At 44.5% G+C, this 16,347-nt stretch overlaps 1 protein-coding gene across 2 annotated transcripts; it reads left to right on the top strand.

Annotated features, from left to right (window-relative positions):
* The first annotated feature begins 179 nt into the window (after positions 1-179).
* wdsub1 (WD repeat, sterile alpha motif and U-box domain containing 1) lies at positions 180-16,041 on the top strand. 2 transcript variants are annotated; one of them, XM_036545389.1, is made up of 13 exons: positions 180-292; positions 611-1,030; positions 1,460-1,647; positions 3,849-3,935; positions 5,535-5,628; positions 6,302-6,335; positions 6,457-6,497; positions 6,590-6,696; positions 7,951-7,974; positions 8,884-8,907; positions 10,095-10,274; positions 15,072-15,206; positions 15,728-16,041. In XM_036545389.1, the coding sequence occupies exons 2-13, from the start codon at positions 636-638 to the stop codon at positions 15,877-15,879; spliced, it is 1,461 nt and encodes a 486-aa protein (XP_036401282.1). In that variant the 5' UTR covers positions 180-292; positions 611-635; the 3' UTR covers positions 15,880-16,041. The 2 variants fall into 2 exon arrangements, with proteins under 2 accessions (XP_036401282.1, XP_036401281.1); XM_036545388.1 differs by having other exon boundaries at positions 8,881-8,907.
* The last annotated feature ends 306 nt before the right edge of the window (positions 16,042-16,347 follow it).

Below are 16,347 nucleotides of genomic sequence, written 5' to 3'. Positions count from 1 at the left end.
ATTATGATCATATAGTCCAGTTAATATTTTCCGGACGTTTGCGCACAACGCAATACTTTTGTCACTAAACCAATAGACATGGGTGGTTTTTAAACGTATTTTTTCCACTTAGCGTAATGTGCTTGTAACGCGCTTTCTCAACACCCGCCTCTCCGGGGATCACATGACCGCCCCGCATACGCAACGTGCAGCGGAACCAGGAAGCGCACGCAATAATGTAGCTGGCGAACTGTTTGCTCGTGAATTATACTTTTATCATGTATTATCGTTGAGTACATTGTCCTGTAACTAGGTGAGTATGCGAGTCGTCTAATTGTTTTTTTTTCCTTTGCTACATATTAACTATTTTGCCGTCGTTTATCTTACGAATCCCAGCTTGCGTTAGCTCGCTTCAGTCAGCTGTGTAAAGCAAGGAAGTAGTAGTTACTGATTAATTGTAAAGAAAACGGGTATTTCGCTTTTCCCTGTTGCTTTAAATAGCTGTCGCTAGACAGCTCACTGATTGATGGTTTACCACTGTTAACAAGCTATGAGAATAAAGCATGTTTATGTTTCATTATCAAATGCGCCATCTTGAGTAAAACGTGTTTTTGTTTACATTTTTTTGCAGGGTTGAACCAGCACACGCTGCCATAATGGTGTCTCTCATTTGCACGCTCAGAGACCACAGAGATGACATAAACTGTTGCGCCTTCTCCGCCAGCCTGCTGGCGACGTGCTCCTCCGATAAGACCATCCGCGTCTATTTCACCCGGGACTTCTCGGAGGCGGCCTTCTCCCCGCTGACCGGGCACGGCTATGGCGTGCACTGCTGCTGCTTCAGTCCGTGCGGCCAGTACTTGGCCTCCTGCTCGACAGACGCCACCACGGTCGTGTGGAGCATGGACACCGGCGAGATCGTGACGGTGTTCGAGCATCCCGGGCGAAGCCCCGTCCGGGTCTGCGTTTTCTCGCCCAGCGCGTCCTTGGTCTCTGGCGCGTCTGATGGGACGCTCGCCCTCTGGGATTTCCACTCAAAAACACTGCGCAGGTAAATCCAGTTACTTAGTGACAACGTAAACAAAACTATTATGTAATGCAACTATATTAGTGACCGCTTTCCGCTACACCAGGAAGGCAACTTTAAAATATTTATGAAACACTATATATCACCCCGCTGCAAATAAGGTACTGCTTTTCAGGTTCAGTTGCGATTTTAAAAGGCTATCCACAATCAGTTACGCATTGATTCAGGTGCACAGCAATACAATGCACGACTTTATAGTCAGCGTAATCACAGACTGTATTGTGATAAACCGACATCCAGTCCGACAACATATTTGAGTCACTGTCATAGCAAGCATAAATTATGGGTATACAAGCTTCTCAAACACAATCAAACTGTAAGAATAACAACTGGTCATTATTTCTGCGTATTTATTTGTCCATTTAAATGTGGCCATAAACAAACGCTCCCCAGGACCGGTGCAGCGAATGAGGCCTCTGTGGTCGCCTGCTCCTTCACTCCTTGCGGTCAGATGTTTGCGACGGGATCGACGTACGGCGATATCCGAATCTGGGATGTGGCGATGAATCCGCTCCACGCCATGAAGAACGCCCATGACCTCGGCGTGACCTGCTGCCACTTCGACTCCAAGAGCCAGAGCGGTAAGAGAAATGAACCTCATTGCTTTCACCGCCCCTCTCCGTTTTCCTAACCTGTAATTGGTCTCTGCTAGTCATGTGATATTAGTTCAATTTCGGTGCTTCTTCAGTGTCAAGACGATGTCCGTCTTAAGTAGGTTGCAGAGTTTATCGTGTTTTATACAGATTCACATAGCAAAATGCACTCCTGTTGTCGGCTTGCATTCGGTTCCATTTTCTTGCAGATGATTCTAGGTTTGTAAACCCGAACAACAGATTAATAAACAGATGAGCATGTGTGACTTCCATTTAGTGATGTCCGTGGATAGGTTTGCCAAGCTGAGACACCACCCATACCCTGCCTTGGTGTTAAGCCTGTCTTATTCTGGCTCTTCCCATTGCGCCCCTCACCATTTGGAAGTTATCAGCTTATCAGCCCATGCAAACACAGGCAGTGACTGACTCAACTGCAGGTAGGAATCAGGTTGTACAGGCAGGGCTCCTGCACCCTGCAAACCTCAAACAAACGTCACAATGTTGGTCTTTCTGCCCTTTATGTAAGGTTGCATTGCAGTGGAGTATAATAGCTAAATTCCCCTTCTCCCATGTTTCATGCTCCTGCTCCACAATCACATTCCACCTCAGGAGCCATTCCATGCTGCTGAGATCATAATGGATGCAAGATTATGACGTGTCATTGCGTACATATGCAAAGTGCTCAATATCTCCAGCTTCAGTGGCAATGTGAGGGATGGCGTTTGTTTTCCCAAAGGACCACAAAGGGACACAGTGCAATTCCCAGGCTTGTGGGCTAGTTTGTAAGTGTCTCTTTAATTGGATCGTTGGATGTGCCTGGTCCCTACGCAGTATCTGAAAGTATCATCGGACACGTTGTAATGAAAGTGCGTGTATACAGAGCGCTCTCTAAATGCCAAGAGGCCATGTCGGAAAATCCTCTCACAGAAGAATTGATTTACATAATATGTATATATATTTACAGTGCTCTCTGCTTAGAGACAAAACTTAAAATAATTCATATACTAACAGTGTCTGAAATCCCTTCTGGTTTAGGCTCACTCACAACATTTAATGTGGTACTTACTAGGGTGCACTGGTGTACAATTGCTGAAATTCTAACCAAATTCTGAGGAAAATCAGTTGAGTTTAGTTAAGTGCCTGCATGCCAGATGACCTCGCAAAAATAAAAAATACATCCTCCCCTTCACGTGGAACTCCACTTTTAAGAATTAACCTTTCACAAACATCAGATACTCCAAATCCAACTCCAACTGCACTGTACTTAGCATGAGTTCAGCTACTCCCACTCTGGCTCTGCTGCTGTTAAACACACCAGACTGGCTGGAGGGTGGATTTTTTTTAAACCAGTCTTTTCTGTTAAAGACTCTGATGTTGGTTTTGTTTCATTGTCCTGCAGGCCTGATTATACCTGGCAGGAGACCATTTTTGGAGAGGGCATGTTTGTATGACACCCCTGGCAGAGATACCGTTTTTTTGGACAACAGCTGTTTCATTTCATTTCACTCATGATTTGGGCTTTCAGTTTGGTTTGTTATTCTGACCTTAACTGTAGGAATGTCCAGACGTTGCATTTTGCATGTGGCGTTGCTGGTGTGAATAGGACTGGTTTGCTTTAATGTGGAACACACTGTCAGAGTAGTCGGTAAGAGTGCTTGAGGGGAGAGATGTGATGCCCATGAATTTCAGGTGTCTTTACTTTGTGAGAAACATTTTAGCATTTAGCTGAGTGTAGAAACCTTGCAAGTTTTTCTCTCTGTCACACCATGCATCTGAAGCCCTGAGTGCAGGTACCACCATGCCAGAAAGCATGTTTTGCTTCATATCATCACCATATATTTGGATGTCTAGGGCCATTAGTCTCAAAAAGCTGATAATATTTCCTGCACTTTGCCTGCCATAGGGAATAACTCTCTTTCTCTCTCTCCCTCCCTCTCCCTCTCTCTCTCTCTCTCCCTCTCCCTCTCCCTCTCTCTCTCTCTCTCTCTCTCTCTCTCTCTCCCTCTCTCTCCCTCTCTCTCTCTCTCTCTCTCTCTCTCCCTCTCCCTCTCCCTCTCTCTCTCCCTCTCTCTCTCCCTCTCTCTCCCTCTCCCTCCCTCTCTCTCTCTCCCCCTCTCTCCCTCTCCCTCTCCCTCTCCCTCTCTCTCTCTCCCTCCCTCTCTCTCTCTCCCTCTCTCCCTCTCTCTCAGGTGGACTCGTATCGCAGTTTCGGTTGGCCTCCTGTGGGCAGGACAGCCAGGTGAAGATATGGATCGTCTCTTGGCATGCTGCAGCAGGTATCCGCCCCTTCGTTCTCCTCGACTTGGGGTCCGAAATACAGAAAGGAAATTGTTGCATCGGCACAGGACAAAAGGGCAGGGAAAAAACACACTCATCAATAATATATGATTCATAAACTATATCAGCTCTAACATGAATTGCCTGGAGAATGCTCTGAGCTGCTTCCAGATACCTCCACATAACCCTCTTGTCTGGTGTCGGGAATAAATAAATAGATAAACAAGTTCTTGTGGCAAAATGAAGTTCCTGAAAACAATGGCCTTTTACATTTCGTAGATTATTTGTGAGGGTTTATGCTGTATTCACATCTGTACAAGGCTTTCACCGGCATAAAATACAGCTGTTATTAGACAGAGCCTTGTAAACCGGGTGATACCCAGAGGTGAAGCCTGACTCTGAATAAGCAGAGACAGTTACAGCTGAACACCTCAGGCAGGCTCACACTCGGATATAGCTGTCACTGAGAAGGCAGAGCATCGAATGGGGTGTTGTTTTAGCCCCTGGGGTGTGTGCCTAAAAAAGGACCTGTGGCTAACGGGGTTGTGGCCCTTGCACAGGACACGCAGTGTCTGTCCCGCCTCCGTTGCTGTGGAGACGAGTGTGCCGTTGGCCTGGGACTGTACTCCACGTCACATCCCCACAGGATTAATGTGCTTCTTTTTGTTTCAGCGCCTCCTGCTGGAGAAAGCGGCGCTCTGAGCGCGCTGAATGAAAGGGCACACGCTCTCCCCTCGCGCTGCCTGTGCGCTAACACTCATGTTCCGTCTGTTTCCCCTGAATGAATTTCATTTTTTGGCTGTCTGCCCGTTTCTCTCCTGTCTGCTCGCATGCTTTTTTGGAACACGTGTCTGGTATTCTTAGGTGGTTCAGTTTTTATAAATTCATTCCTATTGAGGATCATCCCTAAAAAATTAAAATTTCTTCCAGATGGACATGCTAAGAATCTGGATGTTTTTGTTCCGCGTTAGCAGTTCGGATATTCCTGGCTTGTAGAACAGCTTTTCATTCGTGACAGTGCTGAATATTACAGGCCTCCAGGGAACACATTATTATTGTTCATGTGTTCATTAAATGGTGTCAGGACTAGCCTTAACTTGGAGACTGTATAATTAGTCTTTCAGTTTGTCAGGAGACTGGAAAATGGGGAGAAAACTTGCGGAAAAGAAAAATTATACATAAAAATAAACATTAAATAACATTAAAAGGAAATCTCCTGAAGAAAAGCAGCCAGGCAAACTGGCAAAAGGTCCATGTTATATATAGATATATTAGATATATATATCTAAGATAAAGCTTAAAAACATGGCAACTAAAATCAAGTGAGAGCGGGCCTGTCTTTTTTTGCTTTGGGATTTACCTTGAACACAAGTGCTCTAAAACCTAAAATAATTATAACTGTCGGTTGAGTAGTTTTTGACTTAGTTTGTTCTTTCGATGGAAACCTTTGCACTTTTGGGCCTTTCCATAGAATAGCCTACCTTATAAAATGCTTTAAAAATATTTTGTAGTTCTGTAGTATGAAAACACTTTCAGTTGCAAAGTTTCTCCTGAAGCTTTACCACTCTAGTTCTGAATTGTTGTTGATTGGTCCGTAGGTGTTAAGATGCAGCTGCTGCACACTCTGATTGGCCAGTCTGCCCCTGTGCTCTCCTGTGCATGGTCCACTGATGGACAGATGCTGGTCTCAGGGTAAGGTGCTGAACTGTATGGTCATTTGGAACATGTTTTGAAGTGTATGTGAAGGCTGCCTGGCAGTACTAAAAACAAGGTAGAGGTAGAATGAATATCTGTCTGTCAGATGGATAAAATGTTTTTAATGCCAGGTTTATGGTAAGCTGAGTAAAATTTTTGACATTATTCAAATCTTACTCAGAAATGTTTCAATATCCACAGTTATCCGGTTAACAAGAATTCTCCATTAAGCATCAGGTTGTACTGTTTCTTGCATAAAGTGTAACCAGGAACAATATCCGTGTGCTCTTTCACTCTAAGCATAAAGCCTCATCTCCCTGCCATGTTAGTATTTCATTTGACCACTAGGGGGACCTATTATTCTTTTCTTTTCTATGGCTAATTTAAACATGTGCACATAACCCATCTGCTGATAGTTATAATATTTGATTTGTATCAGTGTTAACCCCAGTCGCCTGTGTTTATTCCTTAAAAAATGGCACTTTTTACATTTTAAATGGTGTAGTCTCATGGTATAATGTATGATATGCAGTAAATTGTAGATGTGTATTTTAATTGATAACTGAATTGATTAATTGACACTGTATTGCATAAGTTATGTAGTTCTATGTGTGAAGTGATTATCTTTTTTTGTGTAAATGTTGTTTAATTGTCTCTTTTCTCACGACAGCTCTGTGGATAAAACTGTCACAGTGTATGATGCTGTAAGTAACATAATTTATGTGACACTGGATAACATTCTGATACATGTACAGTGTACAGTAGAAATTTGAACCGATCACAGACATGCCTAAATCAGAAGGACTCTCCCTCCTTGCTTTGCAGCATCAGGGAGTCCTGCTGTATACTTTGAAGCAGCATGACAGGTAAGATGCCACGCTGTCATTGCGCAGCTGCGTCCGGGTGACTCAAAGCACCGGGTGTGATACAGCTGCCTCTGTTGTTCTCTCTCCCCCAGATACGTGACGGCCTGCGCCTTCTCGCCCACCTCCAGCCTGATCGCCACGGGGTCCATGGACAAGACCGTCAACGTCTGGCGGGTGGAGGATGGCAGCAGCGGGCACGGTGCGTCAGGCTGCAACCACGGCGACCGTTGCGACCATGGTGGCCATGGCGACTGTCCGTCACTCAAAGCTCCGGTCTGCTTTAAAAGCACATGCACTCATCTGACAGACCCTCACATTCTGAGCTGCTCTTCCAGATCAGATGCCTCAAAGTGCACTCAAGAAACCGGCGTGTACAACAGCACACACACACACACAACATTCCAGACCACGTCTGAAGAAAGCTGTCAAAGCATTACGGAATGGTAGCCAGCGCCACGCTATTCCGTAGTTTGTAGGAAAAAGTTCTGCAGTGATGTTAATAACATAACTACTGCAATTATGTAAATCAGTGCTGAAATAGCAGTACAGCGTACTACAAAAGGTGAGACTTGTAAGTGCTACAGTAATTAGTTAAGGGAGCCAAGACACAGTTTGAATATGTATTATGCCTGATTCGGCATTGACTGCCGCCATATGAGTGCATGTGGACAGAAGCTGTTGGAGGAGCCACTTTCGTTCCTCTGATTTTCTTAGTGAAGGAGAAAAGTCCCAAAGTCAGGAGCTCAGACTGATGCAAGTGTGCTGCACAGAACTGCTGCAGTTTATTACATAGGTAGACAGTGCAGAATGGCACTCTCAGGTTCATGCAGAGGGCGTTTGTGTGTGCGCACTGCCGGACACCGGGCACAGACAGATGGCACGGGGGCGAGAGGTGATGGAGGGGAAGCACCGGGGGAAGGAGCTGAAATAGAAACACTATAAATACTGGAGAACACACACACACACACACACACACACCACAATACACACGCAGCCCTAAGGCCCCACACACACACACACACACACCACAACACACACACACACACACACACACACACACACACACACACACACACCACAATACACACGCAGCCCTAAGGCCCCACACACACACACACACCACAACACACCACAATACACACGCAGCCCTAAGGCCCCACACACACACCATAATACACACGCCGGCCGGAGCCCCTGACACTTCCAGAGGTTTTTCTCTCGGAAGCCTGCGTCTCAACGCGGCAAATACGTGCTGTGTCTCTCAGCTGTGTAAACACAGCCCTCTGAGAACGCACTGCGTTGGTGAACACGCTCTGTTTGTTTGGGAGCTAATTGCTCTAAATGCCAGCATTGTCCTGCCCACGTCTTGTGTTACGAGATGAAATATGTTTGTTTTGCTGCTGTGTTTTTTTTTTTCTATCAACTGTAACCATTGTTTTTTTTCCGTTTGCAGAGGGTGAAGGGAAATCCTTGCCTGGTGAGTCTGTTTTCCTCATGGCGGGGGGGGGGCGGAGGGGCGGGACGGAGAGAGATATGTTTTTTTTTTTTTTTTTTTTTTTTTTTTACCAAAAAGATCTAAATCCAACCACAATCAAAGGGGATTTGTGGGAAATATCATGCAATATATTGGATATGGTGAGTGACATAATATCACGGTCACTGTTTTCCATATAGCCGCTCACCTCTCTGAGGAAATCCACATTCATCACAGAGAACATCAAGCTGATTTTCACATTATCCTTACTGTGAACAGACAGATGAAACCATGCCCCGTGCTGCTGCTCCCTGTAGCAGAAATAATCATTCCTGTTCGTGCACAGACTCAGTGGCTGCTGACCAAACCACACCCACAGACTCGCACTGATGTGCGTGTTCAGGGTGTTTCAGGTGTTTAGTCTGTCGTTTCTGGTGCGGTTAGCAATGTGGGGCATAATTAGCTTTGAGGAGTTAATTACTCTGAACAGAGAGGCTAGATAACACAGCAGTAGAAGAGGAGCCAGGTTCGCTCAGTTATGTGATGGGGATCTGTGAGGATATTCACACCTGCTTGTTCTGATTTGAATAAAAGCGCTGTCTTTTTGTAGTTGTAGAAAGTTGCATACATGCAGTTAGCGATTAGCATGAGACTTTATAGATTTAATGCAAATGCCAGCACCTCTTTATTTAAGTGCAAACAGTATTAGTTTCCATATAGATTTTGTGACATTGGAAAAATATACAGCATTTATATAATATATACATGCATACAAATATATGTACATATTTACGTACATACAGAAATATTTGAAGGACTGAAGGATTTCTGAAAAACTCTAGATAAGGTTTTTCTTCACTATCCTATACATATTCAGTATTCTGCTTTTCTTCTGTGTTTTTTTTCCAGTAGAAGCCAGTGATGTCACAGGTGAAGGTAAGGGGAGAATGTTAAAGCCGCTGCATTGTGCTAGTGCTGCTCTTCTTTTAAAAATCTATGTTCTGCTAGAGCACCAGGCTCATCATCTTTTAATTTAACAGTGGTATTGATGGTGAAGCAATCAGTGATGTGGTGGGGTGGGGTGGGTTGAGTTGCTGTGTTTTGTGCTCTTATGTAACTGTGGTGATTTTTATTTAATAAAAGTAATTGATCTGAGAAATGTAATGAAAGCAGCAGTGATGGTCTCCAATGTGGGGTATGAGGATGAATAGGCGTGTGCATGCTGTGTGCTCCAGCGGGTAACCGCTCACAGATGCAGAATCTGACAGATCTGGGAGGAGAACACTTGCCCTCCAAACTCTCCCTCCCAGGGTCCCGGGGGCCTTTTACATAACCTTGCCGGAAGTCGGCCTCGCTGCTGTGGGTGTTATTCACTGCTATCAAATTCGGGAAGCAGGAGGGTCCCAGCGTTCGGGCATTCTGTAGCTAAGCTGGCAGGTCATTTTGCCATTACATTGCTGCCAATCAGAAGTCAGTAGAAAATCACCTTTGCATTGGAGTGTTTCTAAAGGGGGGGAATGAAGTATGTGGTCAGACTGACAAAGCAGAGGTCAGGAGTGTCAGTCTGGAGCAAGAGAGAAAGGAGCTCAGAGAACAGAACAAAACACAGCCCAATGAGAAACGTTGCCGCTAATACCCGTCTCTCGCTAGCGCTAATGAGGAGTGCCTCTACTGGAATGGCTGAGCCACCTAATGATGGGAAATGTGTAGGACTGAGGCTCCGTGGAGCTTCATTAGCAAACCCCTCACAACACATGAGCACCGAGCGTACTGAGCGTGCTTCCCAGCTCATGGGAACACAGCAGCGGCACAATGTCATCAGGAGGACGTTTGTGAGGGGGAGAGAGCGCAAAGGCCGTGGCTGATAAATATTTACTGAAGACGCAGATGCTGTTAAAGCATTGTGGGTAACCTGACAAGGCACAGTGACGTTAGCAGTGTAGCATTAGCGGCTTGCGCTGTGGTAGATTGTGTCTTGTTTTTCCAAAAAAAAAAAAAGCTGTAATTTATTGGCACCGGGGGGGAGTGTTTGTGTGTGGATTGTGGCAGGAGGAAGCGCTTTCTGGGAATCAGATAAGACATGGGGCTGATGGGAGGCCACTTCCTGTTTGCCTGCTCTCCAGGGAGGAAGCTGCCGGGCCACTCGAGGCTGCTGGTGTGCGATTGGTCGGAGGAGGACGTCTCAGCTTGGCTGTGTGCCGAGGGTCTGGACGCGCTGGTCGAGCCCTTCAAGGCCAACAACATCGACGGAGGAGAGCTCATCACCCTCACCAAGGAGACCCTCGCCGTGGAGATGAAGATAGGTGAGCAGGGGTGACGTTGGAGTACCTCTCACACGCCTTGGTGCAGTGGGGCTCCTATTGGCAGGAGTCTGTAATCCTGGGTCTTACCAAGGAGGCCGTGTCTTAATGGGAGCCAGTGGGTTTTTCCATGTAGTTATGTCTGTTTCAGTTGGCTGAAAAACACCCTTAAAATTCATGGATGTGCTCTGTTTCTTAATCTGTGTCTGTGTGCTGATATTGTGTGAGGAGGACGTCACTGTGGTCTCATACAAATGCATTTTCCTGAATGCAATATTCATACGATTCAGAAAGGGTCAGCAGTGTGGTGCCGTGGTGAGGAGCAGCGCTTGTAACCGCGGGTTTACTGCTTCGAGTCTCTGCTGGGGCACTGCTGGTGTACCCGTAGGCAAGGAACTTAACCTGCATTTGCATCAGTAAAGGTCCAGCTGTATAAAAAGTTAAAATTGTAACCCAAGTCACTCTGTGTAAGAATGCCTGCTAAATGACAATAATGTAATGTAATTTCTGATTGTGCTGAATTCAGCACCTAGACCAGGTGTGTTGCAGGTGCCATGTCATTTTTTAGTAAGTAGGCCGAGTGTTCAACTGAAGCATCAGTGAGAAGTTTGAGGGCAAAGACTCCCTATCTGTATTCTTTCCAGAATCTTTTCTTGCTTGTGAATTTGTGTGTTGCAAAGGGCACACAATTCCATTAACTCTCCATAATATGAGCGTAAAACCAGCTTTACTGTATATAAGTACACAGTATTAGCTATAGTACTGTAGGACCACAAAATAGTGTTGGATTTGTCTGACTTGTAATCTGCACCCATTATAACACAATCTGCTTTGAAACGAATAGCATTTATTTAAAAAAATTGTCCTATGAATTTCTTTTGGCCAGTGAAAATTGCCCGGTAATATAATTATCAAAGGACTATGAATACTCTCAGATATCAGAGAATATGTAATCTGTCTGAAAGTGGGATTTAGGATTTGGATTTATCATGGTCTAATCTTTAATTTGATGCTACATGCTTTTAACTTCAAGTTTTTTTCTTCATTCCTACTGGATTTTTTCCATGTAGTAATTTTTGGTTTCAGTTGGCTGATTCCCCTGGAAAAAAAAAACCCTTAGAATTCATAAATTCATTCTGTTCCTTAATCACTGCATCTGTGTTCTGACTGTCTCCATATTGTGTGTTGAAGACGTCACTGTGGTCTCATACAAATGCATTTTCCTGAATGCAATATTCATACAGTTTAGAATGGAAAAAGAACAGCTGTTCACATGTACCAATTACCGCAATCCGATTGAGGCTTATTACAGCTTTTTTCAGTCGCACTAAAGCACACAGCAGCCAGCGAATGTGCCGACCCCCCTTTGCTATGGGTGAACTGCACCACAGTGCATTTTAAGGATCAACAATCAGTCTGAAAGTCTCTAAAGACCCCAAGCCTTTCTCTTCAATGCTAGCCAGTTTCCCTCTTTCTGTAATCAACAGCTCCACAATGGAGCAGATGGACGGAGCAGTCAGTCCACATAGAGAGGTTGAGTGGATGTAGGTGAGAAACCTGTTGTTAACTACTGTTAATTATATTTTTACTTTACCCCCCTCCCTGCTGAAGGGATTCGTTTAGAATGCATCTCAGTCTGTCGTTGGTGCTTTTGTCCTTTTATCCTCATAATAAATGCCTAAGGTGTCAGTAAATGCAAGAGCGAGAATGAGCTCATTGGGCAGCCAATTTTGAGCCACTTTGAGGAGAGCGCACAGCATCCATACTTACTGCCCTAATGCAATTGAGGCAGAATAGTTGCCAAGTTATTTCGTCAAGGCTTGTTGCTATGTTATTTTGCCTGGCAGTCATGCATAGAATTTTCGTGGATGCATTGCTAAAATAGGTAAGCTTCCTGGGGTACAGAGAGCAGAATCTTTAATGTCCCTGTTGATAAAGACTGCACCTCAACCCGTTACGCAGGCAAACACTTTTTGTTTCTTTAAATTGGCGCTTGCGGCTGACATAAACAGGCAGCTGGAGGCAGCCTCTGTTCCAGATAAGCTCATAAAGGTGAATTTTTGTTCAGAAGAGCAGGAGAGAGGGTGTATAAACCTACGGCGGTGAACTTCAGAGGTTGTGGTGACTATTGTTTTGGTGCAGGAGCAGAAGCACAGAAAGTGCTCTTTTTGTGGTGAGGCTGTTAGCCAGCACTTGTGGGGCCACAGCGAACTCGGCTGTTTTGATGTCACTATTTCTTTTTGCTGGTTGGTGGTAGACAGCGTTTGTTGAGGCCTGCAATAACCTTAGTGTCATTTTGTATGACGCTGTTCAGTTTGTTATGAGCTTTCTAAGCTGCATTTTAGAGTCAATCTTTGCTATGGTTTATTAATAAAAATCAAACTAAATTGAACATACCAGAGGTGTGGCTTTGGTGGCTTTGGTGGCTGTGGAGCCCAGGAGACAGCTGGCTTGCTAGGGTTTACCAAGAGTTGGGTGAATCAACTTAACTATCCTAGCTGGGAGGGAGTGTTGGGGGGGCTCATGCCAATTTTGGGTTTGTTTGTTAGGATGGGCTAGCCATTCCCTTTACAGCCATTTTTCATTATTTGTTCTCATTATTATCATTGTTACTCATTATTTGTGCCAGGGGTAGGTAGTCATAGCTATGCATATTCTTATGGCGTAACGTGATTGAGAATAAGTAGTTGTCATGTGAATGCACTGCCACACTTCTTTCCTTTTGCTATTGTGAGTTTTGCTTACACTGATATATTAATCACAATCAATCACAATTTTGATTTGCTAAACACATTAATTCAATTTAAACCTGTTTTTCTGATGCATGTATATAGCCTCCAGCTCTGGCTAATAGGTTTCCATTGTGAAATTCCTTTGATAGGGATTTATGGAATGCTCATTTGAATGGTTTGACAGCCATATTGCATGTTTCAAATGAAGGCAAAGCCATTTATTCTTTCTTGTGAAAACACAAGCCCTTGCACTCAATATTGTGTGTGACAAATATTCATTAATATAATGAAAAAGCTATTTCTCATGATCTGTTATTCGCATAACAATTGTATCTGTCACCATGGGTTCATGTTATGACCTTCCGACATCAGTTAAAATATGCTGGTAAAATATACACCCTGTTGCTCTTCAGGCACTATAAATCGTGGTGTCTCCACAGCCCAGGTGAGCAGTGTGTCGAGGCGGTGTTTTGATAAGCAGAGGCCTGAAGGACATTCTTGCTGATGGGAGCGTTTGGAAATTGCAGTGACTGATTCATGTTTTTTTTGGGGTTTTTTTTTTATGGAAAGATGGTGTTTGTGTGGCTCCGCTCATTATCGCCGGTGTCCTGTGCCTCAGACTGGAACACAGAGGCTAACTCCTCTGTCTAACGCCTAACGTCGGCTAGAATGCAATCTTTTCGCTCAACATGGAGCACAGCCGGACTTATTTTGTCTTTTTTTGGTACCTGCAGAGCTTGGCCTGCAGCGTGCTGTTTCAGAATGCAGGAGGTGGGCGGTGGTTGTGGTCATAACTCCAGCCTGTGGGAAGAAATGACATCTCTGTTTGAAAGCCTGGACTCTGCTTGGACTGAGAATGACACCCCCCCCCCCCCACGCAGCGGGAGACACTCAAATCCCACATGCCCAACCCTGGGCTAACCACTTATCGATTGGCTCGGAAGAAAATGGGTCATTCTGTGTCCACAACCTTTGGAAAGAGTATGGGTGTCATTCCAAAAATATTGCCACGGAATTCATTGCATTCGTAGCATTGACCCTATTGATTACTATTACTAATCTATTCCCACAATAGTGCTACATTACAGCTATGACACTAATGATTCAGTATCTATACAGTTACTTGCCTAACCTTATTGAATGCACTTTTTGTAGGTTGCTCTAGATAAGAGCATCCGCCAAATTGGTAACTGTGAATGAGAATTTAGAGTAAATGAATGTAGGTTATGGATGGTAAGCCTGTAGTGATGTAGCGGGGTTATAAATGGCCTTCCCTCACATACACATGAATAATGGATATCTCCCCACCTCTGCCAAGCTCAGATCGTGTTTGTTGGTTTGTTGTGCAGACAGATGAAGGGGCTTCGCTGATTTTATTTCCTGTTTCTCACACCTGTGGGAAGCGCATGTTTTGTGAAACAGTAGAGAGGACTGGGCGGTGGCAGCGTTTGCAGATGCTGTCTGAATGTGAAGAGCTGAAGTCGGGTTTTTATGAAGACTGGGCTTCTGATAGGCTGCGGTGTTACCACCACACACAAACACACACACACACTCACACACAAACACACTTCTACAGACACATGTGCCTGCATATACACATACATGCACACCCACACGCAAGCATGCACACTGTCTCTCTCTCACACACACACACACACACCTACACATGCACGTATTCTTACATTCTGTCTCTCAAACACACACACACATACACACTCTCCTGCCCATCTGTCTCTTCGGTAGACTGAACAATACATCAAAAGCAGTTTGGCTTTGTTGGATTGCAGTGTGTTTTGTGAAGTGTCAGGTCATGAATACAGAACCGCCGATTCCATTTCCATGTTTAATGTAAAGGCTGTTTGTCCTTCCGTGAGGTTTTGCTGTTGTGTCTCAAAGCCTGTTAACCCTAATGCGTTTGATCTCCTGGGCCTTTGAAGTCTGACAGAGGGGTACACTGTAAATCTGGAGGTGCGTTGTCCCCCTCCTCTCCGCTGCAGTCTGCATTATCTCCGTAATCAGTGTTGATTATTTAATAATCATTATTCATTTCTCTTTCTTTTTGATTCAGAATCGGTTGGCCTTCGCAATAAGGTAATGCGTAAGATCGAGGAGTTGAAGACATCGCTGGTTTGCTCAGGCATCCCGGATGAGTTCTTGTGCCCCATTACCAGGGAGGTGATGAAAGACCCTGTCATAGCCGCTGGTAGGTCAATCCTCACGCTCAAACCCCCCGTTTTTCCTCCCGGGCAGCTGATATCTTCTTTGGTGCATTTAAGGATGCTTAAAGATGCTTAAAGATGCATAAATTCACAGCTTAACAGCCTCACAAATAAGAGATGGCCATTCATACAGCACTCATGTCTGCTTTATCAGAAACGTGTATTTATGTGCATTTGAAAGTCCATACTCATCATTTCTCCCTCAAGTGTCTGCCTGAAATTCCCTCAGCACCTTTTCAGTATTGTATATATTAAAATATATGAATTCCCTGTATTCCCTTGGTGATATGAAGTCATCAGCCCGTGGCTGCAGGCTGAGCGTATCGGGGGACTGCAGGCCCAGAGGATCGTCAGGCTTCACTGCCCCTGTGAGAGTGCAGAGGGAGCCCCAGTGAAGCGAGCTTAATGTGAAATTTTAGCTTCCAAATCCAGGTTGGAAAGGAAGGGGAAAAACAAGTAAAGAAACCCAATAATGAAATGCCGATTTGCACCCTTCCCCTGACAGACGGCTACTCCTACGAGAGAGAGGCGATCGAAAGCTGGATCAACAGCAAGAATCGCTCCAGCCCCATGACCAACCTGCCTTTACAGACCACCGCGCTCACGCCCAACCGGACACTGAAGATGGCCATCGGTCGCTGGAGGAGCAGTCAGTGAGGAGCAGGGTCTTCTGCCTGCCATATCTCTCTGAATCTTTTTACATTTCAGAATCAAATAACTGTCTTCTTACATGTAGGCTGCTGAGATTTCAGATTTCAGGTCTCATGTCATTTTCAATTCATTACATTACGATTCATACAGTTTTTTGACATCATAGCCTTTCACGGATAATGCTTTTTTTTTGTAAAGCATTTTTTCATGAATGAAGTTTTTATTTCTTCATAGAATACAAATACAGCTTTATTAAAGTCAAATAGTAATCACAAATATCTTTACTTAAATGTGCATGTGTATTTTTGAGTAGTAAAATATTAAGATGAAAATGTATAGCATTAGATAAAACTCTGTGAATGGAACTTTGTCTTAACCCTGTGCGCTGACAGGGAGAGTATCCAGTCTGTAAGCAATAGTTGTGAGCTGTAAATCTGCAGAAATCTGTTAAAAAAAAACCCACAGGGCACGTCA

Source organism: Megalops cyprinoides, chromosome 14 (genome assembly GCF_013368585.1).
Source record: "Megalops cyprinoides isolate fMegCyp1 chromosome 14, fMegCyp1.pri, whole genome shotgun sequence".
Classification (NCBI taxonomy): domain Eukaryota; kingdom Metazoa; phylum Chordata; class Actinopteri; order Elopiformes; family Megalopidae; genus Megalops; species Megalops cyprinoides.
The sequence above is the reverse complement of the archived record's forward strand: the minus strand, read 5'-3'. Positions and strand labels throughout refer to the sequence as shown.